General features: G+C 38.8%; 1 protein-coding gene across 2 annotated transcripts in view; it reads left to right on the forward strand.

Moving 5' to 3' along the window:
* The window catches only part of NELL2 (neural EGFL like 2), a 601,925-nt gene that overhangs the window by 235,158 nt on the left and 339,851 nt on the right, over positions 1-26,916 (forward strand). For both annotated transcript variants that reach the window (XM_082422567.1, XM_082422566.1), the window contains 2 exons: positions 18,446-18,568; positions 21,336-21,431. In XM_082422567.1, coding sequence (XP_082278693.1) covers positions 18,446-18,568; positions 21,336-21,431 — 219 coding nt within the window. The remainder of the gene's footprint in view (positions 1-18,445; positions 18,569-21,335; positions 21,432-26,916) is intronic.

The following is a 26,916-nucleotide window of genomic DNA, read 5'->3' on the forward strand; positions in this document are numbered from 1 at the left end:
TGGTGAAGTTAAGCATCCCATGATCTCTTAAGCAATATATAGGTACTGCACTAAATGATAAATCCCAAGCACGTTACATGGATTTTGAATGAGTACAATGTAAAATGTAAAGTATCAGATGTGAAATACTCTGAGAAATTGAAAACACTGATTTTGTATAGATTGAAGCTGAATATTTATTCATCCACATTTACCAAGCACTTAAAACATGTCAGGTGTTGTGGCAAGGACTGAGGATTCAAAGATCTATAATAAAAATTTGCTATCTCAGGACGTCTGCTGATAAATGGGGGATGGATAAAAGAATTAACAATCCCTGACAGTGTGATGCTAATTTATGAAACATTTACCTGCACTGGATTGTTCTAAGTGCCTTTTATACATTACCTCAGTTAATTCTTGCAACTTTGTGAAGAAAATATAGATGCACAATCCCTTTCTATAATTCTGAACTCCAAAAAGTCCCAGACAGCTCTGGACAGTGGATGTTTTTATTTTTTTAATTCATTTAGCAGCAAAATTTGATCTGATTCCATGTTACTTCTCATCTTTATTTATCCAGTTTGGTATGAATAGTCACATTTTTACCACAGAAATATTTGTTTCATTACCAAGTACTGCCCCAGATCCTCCTGGAGATTTTACTCCTATGCTATTATTAGGTCCAATTAACACAGGAGAAAACTGATGTAAAGAGATTAAATAATTTATGTAAGGAGAGACCTTCAAGATGGTGGAGGAGAAAGACGTGGAGATCACCTTCCTCCTCACAAATACATCAGAAATACATCTACATGTGGAACAACTCCTACAGAATACCTACTGAACGCTGGCAGAAGACCTCAGACCACTCAAAAGGCAAGAAACTCCCCATGTACCTGGGTAGTGCAAAAGAAAAAAGGAAAAACAGACAAAAGAATAGGGACGGGACCTGCACCTCTGGGAGGGAGCTGTGAAGGAGGAAAAGTTTCCACACACTAGGAAGCCCCTTCGCGGGCGGAGACGGGGATGGACGGTGTGGGGAAGCTTCAGAGCCACGGAGGAGAGCACAGCCACAGGGGTGCGGAGGGCAAAGCGGAGAGACTCCCGCACAGAAGTTCGGTGCCAACCAGCACTCAGCAGCCCGAGAGGCTTGTCTGCTCACCCGCCGGGACGGGTTGGGGCTGGGAGCTGCGGCTCCGGCTTCGGAGGTTGGATCCCAGGGAGAGGACTGGGGTTGGCTGCGAGAACACAGCCTGAAGGGGGCTAGTGCGCCACAGCTATCTGGAAAGGAGTCCAGGAAAATGTCTGGAGCTGCCTAAGAGGCAAGAGACCATTGTTTTGGGGTGCGCAAGGAGAGGGGATTCAGAGCACCACTTAAACGAGCTCCAGAGATGGGCGTGGGCCACGGCTATCAGCACTAACACCAGAGACGGGCATGAGACGCTAAGGCTGCTGCTGCAGCCACCAAGAAGCCTGTGTGCGAGCACAGGTCACTATCCACACCTCCCCTCCTGGGAGCCTCTGCAACCGCCACTGCCAGGGTCCATGATCCAGGGACAACTTCCCCGGGAGAACGCACGGCGCACCTCAGGCTGTTGCAACGACATGCCAGCCTCTGCCACCGCAGGCTCGCCCTGCATCTGTACCCCTCCCTCCCCCCAGCTTGAGTGAGCCAGAGCCCCCGAATCAGCTGCTCCTTTAACCCTGTCCTGTCTGGGTGGGAACAGATGCCCTCAGGCGACCTACATGCAGAGGCAGGGCCAAATCCAAAGCTGAACCCCAGGAGCTGTGAGAACAAAGAAGAGAAAGGGAAATCTCTCCCAGCAGCCTCAAGAGCAGTGGATTAAATCTCCACAATCAACTTGATCTACCCTGCATCTGTGGAATACCTGAATAGATAACAATACATCCAAAAATTAAGGCAGTGGACTTTGGGAGCAACTGTAGACTTGGGGTTTGCTTTCTGCATCTAATCTGTTTGTGGTTTTATGTTTATCTTAGTTTAGTATTTAGAGTTTATTAGCACTGGTAGATTTGTTTATTGATTTGGTTGCTCTCTTCCTTTTTTTTAGTATATATAGATATATATATATTTTTTCCTTTTTCTCTTTTTGTGAGTGTGTATGTGTATGCTTCTTTGTGTGATTTTTTCTGTATAGCTTTGCTTTCACCATTTGTCCTAGGGTTTTGTCTGTCTTTTTTTTTTTAGTATAGTTTTTAATGCTTATGATCATTGGTGGATTTGGTTTTTGGGTTGGTTGCTCTTTTCTTTCTTTCTTTCTTTCCTATTTTTTATTATTTAACATTTTTTCTGTGTTTAATATTTTTTTTAATTTTTATTTTAATAACTTTATTTTGTCTTATTTATTTTTTTCTTTCTTTCTTTTTTCCTCCCTTTTCTTCCTGAGCTGTGTGGCTGACAGGGTCTTGGTGCTCCGGCCAGGTGTCAGGCCTGTGCCTCTAAGGTGGGAGAGCCGAGTTCAGGACATTGGTCCACCAGAGACCTCCTGGCTCCACGTAATATCAAACAGCAAAAGCTCTCCCAGAGATTTCCATCTCAATGCTAAGACCCAGTTCCACTCAATGACCAACAAGCTACAGTGCTGGTACACCCTATGCCAAACAACTAGCAAGACAGGAACACAACACCACCCATTAAGAGAGAGGCTGCCTAAAATAATAATAAGGTCACAGACACCCCAAAACACACCACCGGATGCGGTCCTGCCCACCAGAAAGACAAGATCCAGCCTCATCCACCAGAACACAGGCACCAGTCCCCTCCACCAGGAAGCCTACACAACCCACTGTACCAAACTTAGCCACTGGGGGAAGACACCAAAAACAAAGGGAACTACGAACCTGCAGCCTGTGAAAAGAAGACCACAAACACAGTAAGTGAAACTGAGTGAGAAGACAGAGAAACACACAGCATATGAAGGAGCAAGGTAAAAACCCACCAGAACAAACAAATGAAGAGGAAATAGGCAGTCTACCTGAAAAATAATTCAGAGCAATGATAGTAAAGATGATCCAAAATCTTGGAAATAGAATGGAGAAAATAAAAGAAACAATTAACAAGGACCTAGAAGAACTAAAGAGCAAACAAACAATGATGAACAACACAATAAATGAAATTACAAATTCTCTAGAAGTAATCAATAGCAGAATAACTGAGGCAGAAGAACAGATAAGTGACCTGGAATATAAAATAGTGGAAGTAACTACTGCAGAGCAGAATAAAGAAAAAAGAATGAAAAGAAGAGAGGACAGTCTTAGAGACCTCTAGGAAAACATTATACGCTCCAACATTTGAATTATAGGGGTCCCAGAAGAAGAAGAGAAAAAGAATGGACTGAGAAAATATTTGAAGAGATTATAGTTGAAAACTTCCCTAATATGGGAAAGGAAATAGTCAGTCAAGTCCAGGAAGCACAGAGAGTCCCATACAGGATAAATCCAAGGAGAAACATGCCAAGACACATACTAATCAAACTATCAAAAATTAAATACAGAGAAATAATATTAAAAGCAGCAAGGGTAAAACAACAAATAACATAAAAGGGAATCCCCATAAGGTTAACAGCTGATCTTTCAGCAGAAATCTTGCAAGCCAGAAGGGAGAGGCAGGACATATTTAAAGTGATGAAAGAGAAAACCTACAAACAAAATTACTCTACCAGCAAGGATCTCATTCAGATACGACGGAGAAATTAAAACCTTTACAGACAAAAAAAAAAGCTAAAAGAATTCAGCACCACCAAACCAGCTTTACAACAAATGCTAAAGGAACTTCTCGAGGCAGGAAAAACAAGAGAAGAAAAGACCTACAATAACAAACCCAAAACAATTAAGAAAATCATAATAGGAACATACCTATCGATAACTACCTTAAACGTAAATGGATTAAAAGCTCCAACCAAAAGACATAGACTGGCTGAATGGATACAAAAACAAGAGCCATATATATGCTGTCTACAAGAGACCCACTTCAGACCTAGTGACACATACAGACTGAAAGTGAGGGGATCGAAAAAGATATTCCATGCAAATGGAAATCAAAAGAAAGCTGGAGTAGCAATTCTCATAGCAGACAAAATAGACTTTAAAATAAAGAATGTTACAAAAGACAAAGAAGGACACTACATAGTGATCAAGGGATCAATCCAAGAAGAAGATATTACAATGGTAGATATTTAGGCACCCAGCATAGGAGCACCTTGATACGTAAGGAAAATGCTAACATCCATATAAGGGGAAGTCAACAGTAACACAATCATAGTAGGGGACTTTAACACCCCACTTTCACCAATGGACAGATCATCCAAACTGAAAATAAATAAGGAAACACAAGCTTTAAATGATACATTAAACAAGATGGACTTAATTGATATTTATAGAACATTCCATCCAAAAACAGCCAAATACACTTTCTTCTCAGGTGCTCATGGAACATTCTCCAGGATGGATCATATATTGGGTCACAAATCAAGCCTTGGTAAATTAAAATTGTATCAAGTATCTTTTCAGACCACAAGGCTATGAGACTATATATCAATTATAGGAAAAAATCTGTAAAAAATACAAACACATGGAGGCTAAACAATACACTAGTAAATAACCAACAGATCACTGAAGAAATCAAACAGGAAATGAAAAAATACTTAGAAACAAATGACAATGAAAACACGACCACCCATAACCTACAGGATGCAGCAAAAGCAGTTCTAAGAGGGAAGCTTAAAGCAATACAATCCTACCTGAAGAAAAAAGAAACATCTCAAATAAACAACCTAACCTTACATGTAAAGCAATTTGAGAAAGAAGAACAAAAAAACCCCAAAGTTAGCAGAAGGAAAGATCATAAAGATCATATCCAAAATAAATGGAAAAAAAATGAAGAAAACAATAGCAAAGACCAAAAAAACTAAAAGCTGGTTCTTTAAGAAGATAAACAAAATTGATAAACCATTAGCCAGACTCATCAAGAAAAAAAGGGAGAAGGCTCAAATCAATAGAATTAGAAATGAAAAAGGAGAAGAACTGACACTGCAGAAATACAAAGGATAATGAGAGATTACTACAAGCAACTATATGCCAATAAAATGGACAACCTGTAAGAAATGGACAAATTCTTAGAAAAGCACAAACTTTCGAGACTGAACCAGGAAGAAATAGAAAATATAAACAGACCAATCACAAGCACTGAAATCGAGACTGTAATTTAAAATCTTCCAACAACCAAAGCCCATGACCAGATGGCTTCACAGGCTAATTCTATTAAACATTTAGAGAAGAGGTAACACCTATCCATCTCAAACTCTTCCAAAATATAGCAGAGGGAGGAACACTCCGGAACTCATTCTACGAGACCACCATCACCCTGATACCAAAGCCAGACAAAGATGTCACAAAGAAAGAAAACTACAGGCCAATATCACTGATAAACATAGATGCAAAAATCCTCAACAAAATACTAGAAAACAGAATCCAACAACACATTAAAAGGATCATACACCACGATCAAGTGTGGTTTATCCCAGGAATGCAAGGATTCTTCAATATAAGCAAATCAATCAAGGTGATACACCATATTAACAAATTGAAGGAGAAAAACCATATGATCATCTCAGTAGATGCAGGAAAAGCTTTCGACAAAATTCAACACCCATTTATGATAAAAACCCTACAGAAAGTAGGCATAGAGAGAACTTATCTTAATATAGTAAAGGCCGTATATGACAAACCCACAGCCAACATCATTCTCAATGGTGAAAAACTGAAACCATTTCTCTAAGATCAGGAACAAGACATGGTTGTCCACTCTCACCAGTATTATTCAACATAGTTTTGGAAGTTTTAGCCACAGAAATCTGAGCAGAATTAGAAATAAAACGAATCCGAATCGGAAAAGCAGAAGTAAAGATGTCACTGTTGGCAGATGAGATGATACTATACATAGAGAATCCTAAAGATGCTTCCAGAAAACTACTAGAACTAATCAAGGAATCTGGTAAAGTAGCAGGATACAAAATTAATGCACAGAAATCTTTTGCATTCCTATACACTAATGTTGAAAAATTGGAAAGAGAAATTAAGGAAACACTGCCAGTTACCACTGCAACAAAAAGAATAAAAACCTAGGAATAAACCTATGTAAGGAGTCAAAAGATCTGTATGCAGAAAACTATAAGACACTCATGAAAGAAATTAAAGATGTTACAAACAGATAGAGAGATATGCCATGTTCTTGGATTGGAAGAATCAACATTGTGAAAATGACTCTACCACCCAAAGCAATCTACAGATTCAGTGCAATCCCTATCAAACTACCACTGGCATTTTTCACAGAACTAGAACAAAAAAATTTCACAATTTGTATGGAAACACAAAAGATCCCGAATAGCGAAAGCAATCTTGAGAAAGAAAAACAGAGCTGGAGGAATCAGGCTCCCGGACTGGTACTGGCACAAAAACATAAATATAGATCAATGGAACAGGATAGAAAGCCCAGAGATAAACCCACGCACATATGGTCACTTTATTTTTGATAAAGGGGGCACGAATATACAATGGAGAAAACACAGCCTCTTCAATAAGTGGTGCTGGGAGAACTGGACAGCTACCTGTAAAAGAATGAAATTAGAACACTCCCTAACACCATACACAAAAATAAACTCAAAATGGATTAAAGACCTAAATGTAAGGCCAGACACTATAAAACTTAGAGGAAAACATAGGCAGAACACTCTATGACATAAATCACAGCAAGATCCTTTTTAACCCACCTCCTAGAGAAATGGAAATAAAAATAAACGAATGGGACCTAATGAAACTTAAAAGCTTTTGCACAGCAAAGGAAACCATAAACAAGACGAAAATACAACTCTCAGAATGGGAGAAAATATTTGCAAATGAAGCAGCTGACAAAGGATTAATCTCCAAAATTACAAGCAACTCATGGAGCTCAATATCAAAAAAACAAACAACCCAATCCAAAAATAGGCAGAAGACCTAAATAGACATTTCTCTAAAGAAGATATACAGATTACGAACAAACACATGAAAGGATACTCAACATCACTAATCATTAGAGAAATGCAAATCAAAACTACAATGAGGTATCACCTCACACCAGTCAGAATGGCCATCATTGAAAAATCTACAAACAATAAATGCTGGAGAGGGTGTGGAGAAAAGGGAACCCTCTTGCATTGTTGGTGGGAATGTAAATTGATACAGCCACTATGGAGAACAGTATGGAGGTTCCTTAAAAAACTAAAAATAGAATTATCATATGACCCAGCAATCCCACTACTGAGCCTATACCCTGAGAAAACCATAATTCAGGAAGAGTCATGTACCACAATGTTCATTGCAGCTCTATTTACAATAGTCAGGACATGGAAACAACCTAAGTGTCCATCAACAGATGAATGGATAAAGAAGATGTGGCACATATATACAATGGAATATTACTCAGCCATAAAAAGAAATGTAATTGAGTTATTTGTAGTGAGGTGGATTGACCTAGAGTCTGTCATACAGAGTAAAGTAAGTCAGAAAGTGAAATACAAATACAGTATGCTAACACATATATATGGAATCTGAAAAAAAAAAAGTTCTGAAGAACCTACAGGCAGGACAGGAATAAAGATGCAGACGTAGGGAATGGACTTGAGGACACGGGGAGGGGGAAGGGTAAGCTGGGACGAAGTGAGAGAGTGGCATGGACATATGTACACTACCGAATGTAAAATAGCTAGTAGGAATCAGCCACATAGCACAGGGAGATCAGCTCAGTATTTTGTGACCACCTAGAGGGGTGGGATAAGGAGGGTGGGAGGGAGATGCAAGAGGGAGGAGATATGGGGATAATTGTGTATGTGTAGCGGATTCACTTTGTTATAAAGCAGAAACAAACACAACATTGTAAAGCAATTATACCCTAATAAAGATGTTAAAAAAATAGTAATCAATGTAAGATTTGACAGCTAGCAAAAGGCAGAGCTGGGATCTGAACTGAGGTACGCTGACTCCAATGTCCTTACTCTTAATACTACTATTGTGGCTTTTAAATGCTGTGATGGAATTAAGCACAAGCCTCCATGGGTCCTAAGGGGCTCAGCTAAATTAGACTGATGGAGTTTTAAGGAAGGTTTTCTGAAGAAGGAATCATTGTTTGATCTGAGTGGGAGGTGAGTAGGATAGGTCGACAAAGAAAGTGGGGAAGGGCCTTTGGGGCAAAAAGCAAGGATGCATGTGTGAAATATACAGGGATTGGCTGGTATGATCCTTGGCCTTTAGTGGAATCTCAATTAATGTCATCATTAATAAATAGATGCCATGGGGGAGTTATAAATGATGCAGTATGGTGAGAGCAAAATGTCATAATGAAACTCTTAATGAGTAGTCAGTGCCTTGATGGCTAGTTAAAATAATGGGATGTCACTAGAAAAATTGAGAAGAGAATGAGGGAGAGATAGACAGTATCAGTTTTTATTAGAAAAGTCATTCTGGTAATGCTTTGGAAACGTACAAAACTGGGGGCAGCGTTGTCATAATGAGACTAGTGCAATAATCCAAAGGAGATATTTCGTGCCCAAATATGGGCAACTGCAGAGCAGTGGGTATGGAGATGGGGGATAGGGATGAGAATTGCCAAGGAAGTAGAATCCGGATGAATTGGTCCCTGGATGCAGTGAGTGGGAGGAAGTGCAGAGAGGTCTGTGGTGACTCCCAGATTCCTGGTTTGGGAGGAAGAAAGGCTTATTGGTACATGTAGCTACAGATTCATCTGTGGGTGGGAAACCTGAGGATATTCTTTCCCGATGACCTGGTGGTTTTCTGTGAAGTTGTTGGGAGGTTATGTGCCAAGAGTGAGGGAATGAGGATGGGGCAGGCATTTTAAGAGAACGCAGCAAAGCTGCTGAGGGGAATGCAAGAGAAAGCAGGGATGTACAGAATTGTCACTACAGGATACATACCTTGAATAGTTGGCATTAGCAAATCTCTGAATGTTTTGCATGTTAGAGACGTACTTTATGGTGATTGATTCACTCATTAACAAATACTCACTGGAGATCAATTTTGTGCTAGTCATTTTGTTGGATGTTGGGGGCGATTGATGAGTTAGACCCAAGGCTTTAGCATCTAGGTGGTTATCTGGCAGATTTGGGGTGGGGAATTTTTGCTTGGTTTGCTTGTCACCATCAGTAGAGTAAATTCAATTTCCTAATATGATCTTTGCTTTTATATTTTAACTTCTTAATTCTATTTTCTTCTTTTCCATAAAAAAACAAATCAAACCAAACTAAGACAAGAACAAGAATAACAGAATCCCTAAAGAAGCCCTCATTTCTATTCATCTCACCACCATCTTCCCAGTCACCCAGATTTGAAACCTGAGCTATTTTTAATACCTTTCTTTCTTTTGACTCAAAAATGGATTCACTGTGGGGTGCATTAGTTCTGTGTCTAAATCTGCCCCTCTTTCTCCATCACTGTGGTCCATTCTATTGCAGGCTCTCTTTTCAACACAGTTTCCTTCCACAAAACATAGGAACTGGGCTGTATAAAATGAGTAAGACATGATTGCTGCCTTAAAGGGATTTGAATCTTATGATTTGGGGGGCTAGCTTCTCAGCTATTCTTCCTATGTCCTTGTAGTACTTCCTTATGCTGTACAGGTACATTACCCAACACAGTGCTGGGCAGATAATAAGCACTCAGTTGCTGTCTATTTGCTTTCTTCCATTTCCGCATCCCCTCCTCCTCCCCTTCCTCTTCCTTATCCCTTTGTTTCGCCTCTCAGTGTTGCACAGACTCTTTTCTCAACTCTCAGTAATAATCTAAGTCTGATTCCAAAGGAGAAGAGTAAAAGGAAGAAAGAAGGATTAAGGAGAGAGAGGGAGGCTGGCTTGCTAACACGGGAATCCTACTTTGTCAAGGAAAGTTAGCCTCTCCTCATCTGCATATTACAGTTAATTTCCCTAAAAATCAACTTTAATTTTCTCATTCCACCTTTTATGGTGCAGGGGGAAGCGGCTGTTTATTGCCCACCAGATAAAATCACGCTGTATTCCTGACCTGTTCACGCTGTTCCTTACTCTCCACTGTCAGTCATCACCTATGCCAGCTCAACCGCTGAACAGCCCGACCATACCCCATGCTTTTGTCTTTTGCACTCACGCTCTCTCCATATGGAATATTCGTTCTCATCTTTACCCTTTTCCTGTTAAAACCCTTCCTATCTTTTAAGACTAACTTTTTTGGCCTATTTGTTATATAACACTTTCCCAGGATTATGGGAATCACACTCAGTCGATCTTCATCTCTTCCTCTTTAAGCCTTTTGAAATCTTTGTTTATAGGTTGTAGTTTTTTCAAACATTGAAGGCTCTTGGCCTTGTCACTTCCTAGCTGTGTGATGTTGGGCAAGGTGCGTCCTTGCTCTGGGAAAGCTCTCTATTACTATTTGTAAAATAAGAGTAATAATAGTACCGACCTGAAAAGGTTTTTGTGAAGGCTGAAGGGGATAATGCATATAAGACACTTAGTGCAGTTCTTTAGAGCATGTAGTAAGCACTTAAAAATTAGCTATTGTCATTATTACTATTATTTTCTCTCTTACAGCACTAAACAATGGCTGCAGTATATCACAGTTATTGTCTATTCACATCACCGATCCTGTAATAGTTCAAAAGTTTCTTGAGGTCACAAATCCCATTTTGATGCATCTTTGCCTCTTCCGGAGAACTAGAATCACACAGCAGAAGTTTCATAAATGTGTGTTGAAAGAACAAATGAAAACTATCTGACTGATGGTTAAAAGTATTTTGTTGCCCTACAATGTGTTCAGACAAAGCTTATTTCCTGAAACACCAAATAGGACAAAACAAGATTCTGCCATAAAAATAGAATTTGAATTACTTTGTGAAATTACTGTACGGGTAGAGAGGAAATTTGAGTGTGCTTTGGTTGTTAAGATTCTTGATCAAATAGGGATTAGGCAAGGAGGCTGAACATACAGTGAAAAGACTAGAAGAAAATAAACCAAGCATGTCGGAGGAAGGAAATCTGAACAAATTCCTAGTTGCTGAACAAACTGAAGAATAACAAGAAGTCAGTATTGAATTGGTGTGGTCAATGAACAGGAAAGTTGAGTAGTGAACAAGAAATGCTTGGGTGTTAAAAATAAGTTTTAGTGGGTTTGCTGCTGTTGTAGGCATTGAGCTAGTTTAAAGTATAATTTCTTATAGTTACTTGAATAGTGTTAAAAGTGAAAGTAGACTTCTGTTAAAATGACATTGTACTAAATAGATTTTTCTCTGTAATATAAAGTGAGTAAATAAGGTAACCATAAGAAACAAAATGAATAGCTTTGGGTAAGCATGATAGAGGTTTCTTTTTCCTTAATATAACCATTGAAAGTTATTTCAGTGGCATTTTGGAAACCAGAAAAATGTCCAAAATGTATTTGATTTCAGAGAAGATTACGAAGAGAGCAAATTCTGTGAGACATTTAGGTTTTGCAAATTGAAATAGAGGACATCATCTAGCCAATAACGACAAAATGAATTTTCCCACTGAAGTCGATAATAAGATGAGAAGGTAACTAATAGTTGTTAAGTGTCTGTGATTTGCCAGGGTGCTTACATTCATCATTGAAGTTTATTCTTTGTAACAGTTCTCTAACATAGGTCTTAATTTTCTCATTTTAAACTTAGAAAGATGGGCTAACTTTCACATGGCCACTGAGAACTTAGGATAAAATAGCATCTCAAACCAAGCCTGTCTGGAAAGCATATGTATCTCACTGCTTCCCTGCTATTGCTTATTAAAATGGTACATAATTTTCTCATATTTCTACTTTGTCTTCATATTTACTTAGGGTCCTAGTACAGAACAGTTGATGGAGGACATTTTAAGCTAATGAATTGTAACAATCATCCTTACGAAGCAGTAATCATTAGGACAAATGTGATTTCAGGGATGCGTCTTGCTGGTGGCAGTGAGCACAATATTGGTGTTCACATACCAGACCACTAAATATCTGTGGAGGGGAAGGAAGGAGGGATAAGAAGGAAGGAAGAAATTCCAGTTCTTTCCAATAAACCCCCAAACTATGTAGAAATTGTTGAGTTGTAATAGAGAACAAGCTTTATTTTCAGTTTGTACTCACTTTGAAAAGACCTGCCATAGAATAATTATCTTCTGAATGTACTAAGGAACTGTGGTTAAGTCCAAAGAGTTGTTTCATTTGAGAAATAGAGATGGCATATATTGTCTTGGGACTCACCATTGTCATCATTCTTTTCAGAGTAAATTAAGAGGTCTCATTTGCAGACCCATGGGCTGTCTTGTTCTGAAGCTCTTCACGGGCCAGTACACATAACTACACACTGACTTTGGTGGGGACACATATGAGTGAAACTCATGGATGAACTGCTGCAAACCTCATTGATATCTTAAGGCAAGCAATCTGGTCTCTGGAAATATAAGAGGAAAATAACCAAGCACCTCTTCACTTTTGAGATAAACCATCCATCTAAGCATCCAGTTTGATGGTGTTATCAATAAACTAGGATTATTACACTTCCATGGGCTTCCTTGCTCCAAGACTTATTCAGTCTTAAGCCTGAGGGAGCTTGTTCCCAGGTTAAGACCTGAGGTAGATTGTCACTAGGTTTAGAGCCATATCCTGCTACATTCTAAGAGAGAATTTGCTCACTGTAAATTTATATTCCAGGAAACACATGGGTCAGGGAAAGTGAAACAGTTTTCTTTGTGGAACTTACCCCTTACCCCTGATAGCTGCTGTTTTCCCAACATTTCTAGATTTGGAAAGGAAAGTAGAAGATGCAGCATAGACAGTATAATTCTTGTAACTGGAGAAATCTATCAGAGGAAAAGAAAGATTCTCTGAGGGTATTGGGCCAGCTATGAAGCTATATTACATTCTGTTACCAGAAGAGTGGAATTTGCTGTGTAAAAGTGTCAGCCCAAGGATCTAGTATATTGCTGGGGGATATAAAACAGAATTCTAGAGAAGCAGTGGACAGTGTTACTAGGGCCTGACCACTGGTATCAGAGGAGAGGACTCTTGGACATTGGAGTTATCTGGTTGCCAAACTACATTACGGTTGAGTTTCCAGAGATTTTTAAGCTGGGAGAATTAGTGCTGGAGTCCAAGTTCTGTGAGCTGGTTACTTTGTTTTTCAGGCGTTTGTACTTGACCATATTGATATCTTCCTTTTCTTTTGAAAATGTCTCTCAACTGTGTGAAAATGTAGATTTTAGTATGAACAGAAAGTACCTCAGTGCTTTGCCCTAGGAGTTCTATAATTTTTAATAAGGCTCCTATAGGGTTAAAAAAATACTAGAAAATACAATAAAGAGATGATAACTTCCTAATTATGAAACATTAGAAGACTTGTAATGTGTAAACATTCAAAACCTCTGGATAATTACAAAAAAGAACACTAGGATAAAAAAATAGATCAGGGAAAACCTACGCATTAAATGTCAGGAGGCCCTATTGCATAGCAATCAATAACCTAGTTTTTGGAGTCAGATGTTGTGATTCACAGCTCTACCACCTACCAGCTGTGTGATCTCAGGTGAGATACTCAGCTTCTATAAGCCAAGTTTAATTTTCTGAAAAATAATAAGGTTTCCTAATTAATAAGAGGATTAAATGAGATAGTGTATATTACAAAGTATGTGGTATGCAAGCACTGAAATAGAACTAGGATTATTACAAGTCATTCAGGTTCAGTCAAATTTGTAAGAGACTCAAGATTCCAAAAACAAAAGAAGCAAAGTATGTAAATGCTGTTTCAGCTTGGAACCTGCCTCTTCCCCACACATGCATAAAAAATATCCATGCCAAATGCTCTGCTCTCCATGAAGTTATTCTTGCATTCCCACGTGACCCAACTAGAAATGACTTCCTCCTTTGATCTCTATGACCTTTTAAAACAGAGATTTCTTCCTTGCTTCAGCATTTCTCATAATGAAGCCATGCACTAAAGGCAACCGTTTTTGTCTTATCTCCCCAACTAAACTTTAAGCTTTGTGAGGATAGCTACTATTTATAATCATACTTTTAATCGCAAAAAGATCCTAAAACACAATAGACATTGAAGAAAATTGTATTGAATTGAATTGAAATGTAGATATATTTAAATTACTTCTCACTCCTATTTTCTGTAGTATTTGCCTTTTGTATCATAGTGAAATTCTTGAATAGAACATGTGCTCTGTGTTTTGCATGTCTGTGCTGAAATCATAGTGAGAAAAGCTATATGAATTTTAGAATGGCTGTCTTGTCTCTAGATAGTACATTCATTCTGGAAACAGCTCAATATGAATACCAATTTTAAAATCCAATTTGAATCCAACTCTATGTCATTCTGACTGATGATCTGTTGGGTGTTGAGTCTTAAAATGATTTTAGATACATTAACTTAAACAGGTTAGGAGTTAATCAGTGAAACTGAAGTATTATTGTTATATGTAACATCTGCATTTAGATAAATCCAAATGTGTATATTATTACTTTATTTTCATAGAGGAATTTTACTATACTGACCCTTGTCACTGGTATGAAATCAGTTTTACATAGTATGTAAAGATGCAGAGCATACAAAATATGGCACTCAGGACAAATCTTTGCTAGCTATCACTGTAACATTATCTATTCTGTATATAAGGTACTGTAATAATTGACACCCATACTACTTTTGTTTAGAACTCTTGAGGGGTGATGTTTTCTTTCTATAATGTTTTTCCTTTTTTTCATTTTATTTAAATTTAAAATTCATAGGTACAAAAGTGATTAAATTTTGATTAAAATTATTATGTGCTAATATTTTTAAAGAAAAGAAAAAGAAAGGGGTGCATTCGGTTTCAATCCCAGCTATTGTTTGGACTGTCATGTCACATGAACAATGACATTTTATCTGAGGATATGAAGATAGCATTGGATCTTATGGATTGGATATTCTGAACATCAGATCTGATGTGTCTGCTTTTCAATATATGTGAAATAAAACTTAGAAGTTATTCACAATTATATCCTGACATGCTCTTCTCAGACACTGGAATGTAATATGGATTTAAATTCTGTCTTAATATTTCCCTCCTTATTTTATTTAATTTTATGTATTATATGTTAAAAATGTTGAAGGAAGTATTAAAAATGGATAGGCTGACTGGTGGGTTGGTGGTTGAGTCCTTAGGGGTATGTCAGTCAGGGAAACAGTATGAAGTTGACATTTGACCAAAAGTGGATATGGAGCAGCAATAATTAACTATTTATTGAGATGACCTTATAGACTATTTGCTCCTTGCTTCATTCACATACTCTTTTTTAAAGGGCTGTCAAATTAAAGTTAATTCTTCTGTGAGATTACAGTACAGGCTTTTTAAAAGGCTTTTCTTAAGATCACAGTTTAGTTGATAATTGTGAGTATAACCAACTTTATTTTAAGTAGTTTGAAAAAAATTAAAGTGACAATATAAAAGAATTAATACTTTCTGTTTTCAAAATATGTCCTGCTATCTTAATTAATATTTGAAATATCCCAAACCAAGTAAAACACCACCATAGTAAAATCAGTAAAAAACAGCTTAGGTTTCAGTAGCTTTCCATTTGGTGTCTAGTCTACAATTGAACAAACTGGGATTGACTTGAATGATAACGGTATAGGAAGTAAATCCTTTGGCTGCATTGGGTCTTCTTTGCTGTGTGCGGACTTTCTTTAGTTGCGGCAAGTAGGGGCCACTCTTCGTTGCAGTGCGTGGGCTTCTCATTGCGGTGGCTTTTCTTGTTGTGGAGCACAGGCTCTAGGCACACGGGCCTCAGTAGTTGTGGCTCAAAGGCTCTAGAGCGCCGGCTCAGTAGTTGTGGCACACGGGCTTAGTTGCTCCGTGGCATGTGGGATCTTCCCGGACCAGGGCTCGAACCCGTGTCCCCTGCATTGGCAGGTGGATTCTTAACCACTGTACCACCAGGGAAGTCCCTGGTCACTCATTCTTTCAGTCATTTATTCAAGACACTTTCTTTGAATGTTGAAATGAAATACAAAGAAAAATATAAAATTCTTCTCCAAAAATTCACACTCCCAGGTGAGGCGTGAAAATAGAGAACCAAGGAGAAGTAGACACTTATGATAAAATATAGTAAAACAGCCTTATATCTGGTGCTAGGGAAAACAGACAGAAGCCCCAGCTCTGTGGGAGGGGGAGAGAAAGGTATTTTCACAGAAGACATGCCATTTTAGTGTAATCTTTAAATGTAGTAAGGGTTTTCCAGGAGAATCCATGGGGCAGGCACTGCAGGCAGAGGGGACAGTATATGTACAGGTGCGCGCCAGTGCATTTAAAAACCGGAAAATTGTCTTCACCCTTGAGTTGCTTAGAAGCCACTTATTCATTTCAGTGGCCGCCAAGAGTAAAGGACAAACCAGATTCCAGGTTGCGTAATTAGTTAACATTTGTTGAACATTATCATACTGGTTGCTAAACTGAATCTTGTTAGGCCCTTCCTCTACCCAGTGAGTACCGTCTAATTAAGAGGACAACCAAGGCAGGGGTGAAAACAACATCAAATCAATCAGCAGCTGTCTTTAAAGGGCCCCACGGCTGTCTGTATAGAGATTTATAGATTAACTGCAGCACTTTGAATTGCAGTGGGAAGAAAATTGGCAGCAGCTGCAAACTTCACAGTGTGGTTTTATTTTGCTTCAGGCAGCTGAACCCAGAAGGAGGTGGGCTGCCCATTCTGGTCCCTCCGATATTTAATAGTGTCCAAGGGTATCCCCAATTAGGACACCCATGTGTAATCCAGCCATTTTCTAAGCTATCATCAATATGCATGAATTTATTTAAAACTCTGGAGTATTCTGATTCTAGATAATAAAGGTGGAATTTTATATAATTTGGGGAAATTCAGCCAGGAATTTGGAGAATATCTATTTGTGTAATTCTAAAACCTTAGTGATTGAAACCTGTCTGAAAGGTTATTGGGAATAACCTTTATAGATTTTATTGTAGGTCTATAGCTAAAACTATCATAACTTTGTGCTTGCATAACACAGGACATAGCATCATGAAATGTTAATCTTTATTTTTTAAATATAAAACAAAGAGCATTCTATTTTAGTATTATAGTTAAAATAAATGATTTTAGTCTAATCTAAACTACATATGTCAAAGGCAATTTTTTTTCAAAATTACAGATACAGTACTATTATGTTGTCTAGAATAATATATAGATAGATACATATTGTTTGGAATGCAAAAAGTTCTAAAGTGAAAAAGCAATATTTCTTTTTGCTTTGATTATTTATATCATAGTGAATTAATGGCTCGATCAATGTAAGTGTATTAAAATATATATTTAATTTTAGACCTAAATACTATTTATGTAAGAGACTGGGTAATAAGTAGTGAGGCTGTAGGGATTTTAGATGGCTGAACTAACTTGTATGCATTTCCTCACTTGTATTTCATTTCCTACTCATCTTGATATCGATGTTAGATCTGTTTTCTTTCTCATATTTACTGTATTTATTCCTCACACTTACATTTTTGCTGAACACTGAGCTAGCATTCTGAAGTTGCCTAATATTTCCATGAACTTGGGCAGGCTACTGAAGCACTCTGAGCCACCACTGACTCATCTTTAAAATGGTGATTATGACATTGGTTCTGCCTCTCTCACAGCGGGGCTGGGAGAATCAAATGATTCAGTGCTTTTGAAAGTGTCAAGTTACACACAGTTAAAGGAGGTATCATATTGATTGTATATCTCAGAGTTTGCATTTGCACATATTATAAAGGCAAGTTTTAGTCTTATTTAATAAAAGTGTGATACTTCCTTTGCAGAAAGAGGGAACTTACTAAGAAACTCAGATATTCCCCCAGCAGTTTGCACGTGTATCTTTATGCCTGCAAGCGTGGATGTAGATGTTAACTGCATCTAATTCCACAGGGCTTCAAGTCCATTATCCTGCAGGTCAGGATTCATGGAGCAATACAGTTACACATCCTTTCCTATCACCCTTTCCATGCTACAGGAAAGAGTTAGGTAGCAGACTTATATAATGAGATAATTCCCCAAATATTAACTGCTGAGACTGTAAACAGCTGGCTCTGGGATCTACTTCTGAGAATTAATCCCCATCCTTCCCTCTCCTCTCCTTCTATTCCTTGCTACTATTGGTGGGCCTTGTATCCAAATCCTTTTGTGTTTAAGGTTTGTGGATGTGTACACTATGTATGTACTTCAAGAGGAGTATACAGTACTTCAAAATACAAGCTCTTCTTTAATAGGTAATTTGTGTATGTCTGTGTTGGAAAGAAATAGCATACAATAACAAAGATGAAGGTGCAGTTTAAAGCACAGTGGTTTTGAAAATCTGTCTTTGAGTAACAAAAACGTATCCTCATTTCAGAACATGATGAATGTGTCACAAATCAGCACAACTGTGATGAAAATGCTTTATGCTTCAATACCGTCGGAGGACACAACTGCGTTTGCAAGCCAGGCTATACCGGGAATGGAACGACGTGCAAAGGTAAGAGATTTAAGTGCTGGCACCTCTTCCATTAGAGATCATGCAATCCATCTCTCCCTCCCTCCACCCTTTCTCATCACTGTTACCTGCCTTCTGGGTACTTCCCACAGCCATTGAGAACTTTGAAGTGTAGCTCATGGGCTTCCTCTTGGATTACGTCAGTGTTTAAATGGCCAAACTGTTCAACAACTCTGATTTAATGCTGCATGACCTCAACCACAGTGGTTTCCACCTCTATTCCTCTCTAGTGGAATCATAGCCATAATCACATCCTGGGCATTTTTGTACAGAACTACTCCACTCTAGAAATCTAAACTTTAGCTTTTTATTGTCTAACCCCACGTCCTTCTGCTTCCAGTTTGCCCACTCTGTTCTTTCCACAGTTTTTCATCTTTAATCTCTCTGACCTGTCCTTTTCATCCAGATTACCAGTCTCCTCCCAGGTTCCGATATTTCTTTTTGAGTCCAAACATTACAGCTATATTTTTTTCAGCAGCCCTATCAACCTGTTTGTTTTACTACCATGATCCACTGTGAAATATCTATTAGGGGTCAGTCTGAGAGCTTTTCTTCTCTGCTCTCTCTCTCTTGAGCTGAGTACTAATTAACTGGGAATTTTAGGTTTCTATGTGTTACCATTTCCCATTTTACCTGGTTTGTCATTACCAATCAATAATTCTCAGGTTTTCATTTCCATCAGCAGATATTCCAGCTGTAGTGCACCACCATCCATTAATTCACTCTTTTATCCATGCCCTCGTTTTCCTTCATCAGATGAGCTTACCTCCCACTTCACAAGGAAAACGGAGGTCCTATTCTGGAAACTCCACCAACTTCCATGGGATAAAGCCCATATTCCTTATTACGTCATATAGATTTATTTATCATTTGTCTAATTCAGGCACTTTAAGCTTCAAAACTGGTCCATTCCTCAAATGTACTGTGTTCGTTATCCTGGAGTTTACCAAAATTAATTTTCTTTGTTACATGTATATGGGAGACAGGAGATAACAAGGAATTGTTACTAATGCCGTGTCCTTTGGTCATGACTTTCAGACCTGGTCTATAGTCATACAGTGGATGCAGATAGGGGTGGGCCAGAGGATTACTCTGTCAAAGTCTATGGAAATCTGTAGTTTAGAGCATTGTAAAGGCCTACGCATTTGGGAGTCTAAATCCCACAAAAATTTCCTCAGAAACTGGACGGATCCTGAGGAAAGCTAGACTTTCAAGTCCATAGCATGGTATAAATGCACCCTTAGGACTTCCCCAAAGCATCTGGATATTCTGAGAGTTAAGATTTCATCTGGAAGCCCAACAGCTTCTCACTCTTATTTGCATTTGACTCTCACTCCTTATTAATGTGAAAAATAAAGTTTATAGCGTAAAGAATTCTTGAAGCCATGAGAAGATGCAGACAGATAATTCTTATTTTTGAAGGAAGGAGAACTTTCCAGTGTCTATAAATTTCTTCTGGAAATTAGGACTGTAGGTTGCCTGAGTAAAGACTCTCCGTTCCTGTGTGCATCTCTGCTGGGAACGTCAAAAGCTGAGAGAGAAGTAGTTTAGCTGTAGGATCTGAATCATTGAGTCCTATTCTCTAGCAACAGGCTGCAACCTTGCAAATTACTCCAAGGAGGATAAACACATTGTCTGGTGGGTGTACCCTTTCTTTTCATGAGGCTTCAATTCCTAATCTCTTTGCAAGTTCGTGGTGACTAGGTATTGTTTTTGCCTAGGATGAAGACAGATTAAGACCTAGAACCAAAGAAGCCAAATGGCCTCTTTGTACCCCTTCCTTTAACTCAGTAGCAGAATCTCAGATTTCTACAGTTTCTCACTCTGAGAAAGTACATCCTAACTAATTAGAGGAAGCACATGCCAGAAAACTAGAGCGAAAGCTTTTGCCCCAGGCATGGAACAGGCTGATCGAGTTCATCCACAACAGGCCTTGCCAGGCTGAGGGAACAGCCTTTGCCTTACAGAGTCAAAGGATAAGCTGAAGTAGAAACAGAAGTTTCTAAGGGTACTCCATCCTGCCCATCTTGTTTTTCTCACCTTTTTTGAGGGCAGCGCATCTCAAAAGATCACCCTTGCAGTGGCTCAGAGCTTGGCTTCTTTTTCTGCTCACGGAAGAACTCCCCTCACTCACAAACCCACTCTAACAAAACAGGCTATGCAGTGCCTTTGCCCTTGATCCTGGATCCTGACCTATCCTTGGCAGAGGGATTCAGGACCCTTCTTGAAGACTCCTTTATCAAATTCTCATTATTGGCTAATTCGTCACCAGGACTGATTTAGAACTTTTTGAAGGATGGGACACTTCTCTAGTATTTTGACAGTTTGGACAGTGTGTAGAATGATCAGAGCCGTATAGGATTCAATTATTTCTTATTTCTGTGTCTTATTCTTTAGGTGGTGGTTTTTTCCTTAAGAAGATGCCTAGGATAGCTGCCATTTTTTTTTAGATTTAATTTCAAGCTGGATTGCTACACTGAGGTGCAATACTACTTTTAATTCCTGTGTTGTAAGGCTACTGTTTTTTGTTAAAAGAAAGCTCAGTATTTTCTTTTACAGGTGAAATACTTAACAATGGAAAGAGTACTAGTCTACAAATTGTGTTGAAATTGTTACCTATATGGAAAGTATTATTTGAATATGAAATTATAATAGCATTTATATCAAAGGCAATAAAGAAAAGCTAGTTTGGAGTATCTTGAACTACTTCCTTCTAAAGTGCTAAAATTATGTATCTGAATTATTTTAGCGTTTTGCAAAGATGGCTGTAGGAACGGAGGAGCTTGTATTGCCGCTAACGTGTGTGCCTGCCCACAAGGCTTCACAGGGCCCAGCTGTGAAACAGGTAAGAATATCATACCATCTTCTAGAAGATGAATTTTTACGCCAATGTATAAAGTAACCCATGAGGAAAGTAATGTTTCAAGTGGGCTCTCAAAGCATGGCGCTCGCTATTAACACGGAAGCTTAGGAGGCAGGAGGTGGGAAGTTTCAGTAAGGCGTAGTCACTGGGTGTTTGCCCAAAGTCACTCTAAGGAGGTTTTGCAGCTATTATAACTAGAAGTATATTGAACTTTTTCAGAAAAATATGTGGGATTTCCCAGGATTTTATGACTTCATAATTCACTTTACTCATTTGGAGCCCAGTTTCCCTGGAATCTATATGCCCATATTAAAGCATAGAGTTCAAGCTTATGGCCAACTCACTTCCTGGGACACACTACTTCCTGCATCCACATTTGAGAATTTTGAATAAATTTTTACCTGGTCCATTTAATATTTTTTCATTGTTGTCTGTTTACAAAGTGTTTGTTTTCTACCCCTTAATTATTCCTCATCCAAGTCTGTTCTGAACTTACTCTTTCTGATAGATACTAATACTAGAAACTTTTAAAAATATTTAAAAATATATATATGTGTAGTCTGTATATAGCTTATGACTCAAAGTAAGATGTTTTGTCCATTGAAAACACACCTTGAGAATTTAAAAAGTGCCTTGAGTATTAGCCCCTAATTAAAATCATATCAGTAGTAGTTTTGGTTTCTTTGGGTTAAGTGGGTTCTAATAGCAGATGACCTCACAAAGTCTGATTATTCTCCCTAAGAGAAAGCTGCTGCCACCAGTGATTAGTGGTTACCACCTCCTCTTGCTTTCCATAAATCTCAGTGCAGTAGATGCAGTGAATGTCCCATCTCCATCCCACCTGCAGTCATCTGGTTTAATAAATACACTGATCAGAATGTGAGACAGAAAATGCTCTGGTCCATTTGAGAAGTGAAAAGTTTACTGAATAAGTACTGCCACCGAGCACAGAAGGATGCTCACAAAAGCATCACTACATCCTTTCTTTCTGCAAGTACCTCTAAGTGGCGCTTTTCAAACTTCAGTGACTAACTGGTTACAAAGGTCTCTAACAGAAAATGCCTAGTGGCTATCTTTGATATGTGGGCCTCTTTCTTAAGGAGATCATTTCCAAAATCAAGAGTTCCAAAACTCATCGTGCATGTGAATCACCCATAGAGCTTGTTAACTTGCTAAAAAAATACAGATTTCTGATAATTAACTATCATAGGATTTAGTAGATCAAGATCAGGTACTTCCAGTGCAGTGGTTCTACAGTGTTTCTATCCCATGATCTCCAGTAGTACCCACACATGCATCAAGGTACACTAACAAGGTGTACATTCAGACCTATGGTAACTATGTTTTCTGAATACAGTATTTTATGCTGTTTCTGGTACAAAGTCTGGATACTGAAATAGTGGCTTTTTCAGGGAATTTCAGTGGTGTGCAGTTTTGAAATAAAGGCTGTCCCAGAAAATCTGGGATGAATAATGGTCATGCTCAATCCTGCAGATCATTTCCCCACTAAAAAAAATTATATGGAGAGATTGTGAAAGTGTGGAATGGCATAAGATTAATCTGAGCAATGTAAAATTTAAAACTGGAGTTAAAAGTAACCCAACAGAATATTTAGCTTTCTCTGTGTAATTATCCTTGAACTTTCAGTCTGTAAGAGGACAAACACAAAAAGCCAAGGGCTTTGAGAAAGATGTAGGTTTAAAATCTAGTTCTACTCTTGCCTTGTTATGTGGCCTTGGGCACGGTACGTAACTTCTGTGTCTTTTACCCTCTGTACATCACCTTACTTTTTTTTTTTTTTAACATCTTTATTGGAGTATAATTGCTTTACAATGGTGTGTTAGTTTCTGCTTTATAACAAAGTGAATCAGTTATACATATACATATGTTCCCATATCTCTTCCCTCTTGCATCTCCCTCCCTCCCACCCTCCCTATCCCACCCCTCTAGGTGGTCACAAAGCACAGAGCTGATCTCCCTGTGCTATGCAGGTGCTTCCCACTACCTATCTATTTTACGTTTGGTAGTATATATATGTCCATGCCACTGTCTCACTTTGTCACATCTTACCCTTCCCCCTCCCCATATCCTCAAGTCCATTCTCTAGTAGGTCTGTGTCTTTATTCCCGTCTTGCCACTAGGTTCTTCATGACCTTTTTTTTTTTTTTTCCCTTAGATTCCATATATATGTGTTAGCATACTGTATTTGTTTTTCTCTTTCTGACTTACTTCACTCTGTATGACAGACTCTAACTCCATCCACCTCACTACAAATAACTCCATTTCGTTTCTTTTTATGGCTGAGTAATATTCCATTGTATATATGTGCCACATCTTCTTAATCCATTCATCCGATGATGGACATTTAGGTTGCTTCCATGTCCTGGCTATTGTAAATAGAGCTGCAATGAACATTTTGGTACATGACTCTTTTTGAATTATGGTTTTCTCAGGGTATATGCCTAGTAGTGGGATTGCTGGGTCGTATGGTAGTTCTATTTTTAGTTTTTTAAGGAACCTCCATACTGTTCTCCATAGTGGCTGTATCTTCACAGGTCTCCTCGAAGATAAGTATTATCTTGGAGGTATTATCCCTTTACAAACAAAAATATTGGGTTCATCATGATTTAATTTTTCTAACATCACAGAGCTAGCAGCTGAATATTAAGGTCTTTCTACTCCCAAATCCAGGTTTTTATCTATATAATTGCTTTTCAAAGTTTCTTCTGAAGTCACTCTAATGACAGAGGAGAGAGAATGCCTCCTATCTGCGAAAATGTAATACCCACACTTGCCTTAAGGCATCTGTCCCAATTATTGCTCCAGGTTAGATCCCAATTCCTCGCCTCCCAACACCACCATTTTTGTTGATGTAGTTATAAATAGAAGGTGTGCCCTTTAAAAAAATACCTTCAGATGAGAAGAGACCCATTTGAAATAATTTATTCACCCATTTATTCAACAGATGTTTAATTAGAATTTGTTATATGCTGAGCACTGATCTAGAAACAGGATATAGCAGTGTACAAAACTGAGGCCCTGTCTGCATGGAAATTATGCTGTAGTGGAATAGAGGGACTCTAAACAGGAAAATAAATGTCAGGTAACAATAGGTCCTGTAAAGAAAACTAAAGCAGATAGTATGAAATTATTTTATTAACCTATGGACCTTACGTATGATGGGTATTATTATTATTATTATTGATATTTACTTTATTAATAAAGGTAACTAACCTCAGCTTCTGTATCAAGTCCCAAAATTTCAGTGGTTAATATAAAAGGTGTATTGCTCATTCACATCTCAGTTTGATATGTTGAATGAGGTATTGAGGAGAGAGTTGAGGGGGATTGGGATTGGGATTCCTCAAACTAGGAACCCTGGCTATTGCCATTTAGTGAAGAAGCCATGCCCAGTACATGACCTCTAAAACTGCTGGAGAAGAGGACCACAGAGAAAGCATGGAAAATGCACCCCCAGTGTTACTGCCTCAGGTCAGAAGTGTCCATTCCCCTCACATACCATTGGTAAGATCCAACCACATGGATTCAAGGGGTTAAGAAAATGTAGCTGAGCTGAGTGTCCAGGAAGATGAAACTGGTTTGGTGAGCATCAGGCCAGTCTTTTGCCATAGCTGCTGTCTGTCATTGCTAGTGCAATTTACTCAAAGCAATCAAAACATTTTCTACATTTCTCTGATGTCATCAGGACAAGGAATTCTGAGTTACTTCCTTTTTCAGTCACTGCCATATTTATCCTCATCCCCCTGGCAGGGATTCTCACCTTGGAATTCCTGGACCCCTGTAGGTCTGTGGATGGGCTTTGGGGTCCATGAATTCCCTGAGTATCTGTGCATGTGTACATTTTTCTGCAGGGAGAACCCGGCCTCTTAAAGATTTCATATGTGTTATACGATTTCCAAATAGTTAAGAACCTCTAGAGAGAGAATCTTCAATGATTCATAAAGAGAACTAACTGCTATTTCATTCTGTGGCACGTGATCCAGACCCAAATGTCCAATGTTTCTTTGGGAACCTTAAATCCGGAGACCCCAAACTGAGCTCCTCATTGCCTCCATGACTCCTGCCTCATGTTCTCTTCCTCTTCTGTTTCCAAAACCCCGTTCTTCACTTCTATTTCCTGTTTCAGTGAGTGGCAGCCGTATCCACCAAGTTTTATCCCTTCTTCCTGCCCTCCCGCCCCCGCCTCCCTTCCTCCCCCTCTCCCTCCCTCCCACCAGTACTCGAGGAATCATCCCCCTCACACCCCTTCCACATCCAGTCAAGTCCTTTATGTTCTCGGTACTAGGGTCCCTTTCTTTCAAGTCTGGCTGCAACTACAGTAGTTCAGGCCTCTCAGGCATCTCTCTCCAGTGCAATCTCCACAGACTATAAAAGCCCAAATCTGATCATATCACCCCAGACAGAAAAAAAGTCAGTGCCTCCCATTGCCCTCAGGATAAAGGTCACATGTCTTACCATGACCTTCAAAATTTGACCCCTGCTAATCTACCCAACTTTCACTTTCTTGTCCAACTGTCTCCTCTCTTCACTTCCACACCAGGCATGGAGCTTTATGGGGGTAAAGGGTATAACTTTTTCACTTTTGACTCTTTGAGACATAGTGTAAGGCCTATACCTTATTAGGTGCTCCATAACTATTTGTTGAATAAATAAAAAAAGGTGTAAATGAGGAAGAAAGAGATGATGTGGTTGCTTCCATATTTGCTGGATATTTTAAAATATTAGTTTAAAGAGGGCTTCAGGGTCATCTGGTCTTATACTTTCACGTGGCAGATGAGGTAATTATGGCGCAGAGAGGTGAAGTTACTTATATATGGTGTTTAATTATAGATACAGATCTGCAATTTAGAACTCATCTTCTGATTCTTATTCCAGTGTTTCCTTTTTCCTTCCTCCCTCCCTCCCTTCCTCCCTCTCTCCCTTCCTCCCTTCCTTCTTTCCTTTCTGCCTATGCCATGGTATATGCTCAGAGGAATTCATCCTACTGTCATCACTCATGAAGTCTGTGTTTTTGTTATGTCCACCCCTTCAGCTACCAGATAATCCTGTTGTCTTTAACAGTGACTTCTGTGGCAGTTTTTCTCTCCCAAGGTAGGGAAAGCATCAGGATTGCCTAGATTGCCCATGTATAGGAATGGCATAAATGTGGCCTGCTGGAGTTGGATGCTGCCTGATAGCTTACAGAGGAGATTAATTCCTGGCCCCAGTGGTCATCTGTTGAGCCCTCACAATGGATCTCTGAGGATGACGTAAAAGGATTTATTGATTTTTTGAAAGACAATCCTAATGTGCATGACATTTACCAACCCTTGTTACTTTAGTTGAAAAAGTCTCCTCTGAACCCCCTCCCCCAAATTTATTTAGTCTATTTCTGCATCATGTGTATCTTAGTGAAATGGTTGAATCCATTTACCAACGTCACAAAAGGGCTATGTGTATGTTTTTA

The sequence above is a fragment of the Balaenoptera physalus genome (assembly GCF_965194825.1).
Source record: "Balaenoptera physalus genome assembly, chromosome: 13".
Lineage (NCBI taxonomy): Eukaryota > Metazoa > Chordata > Mammalia > Artiodactyla > Balaenopteridae > Balaenoptera > Balaenoptera physalus.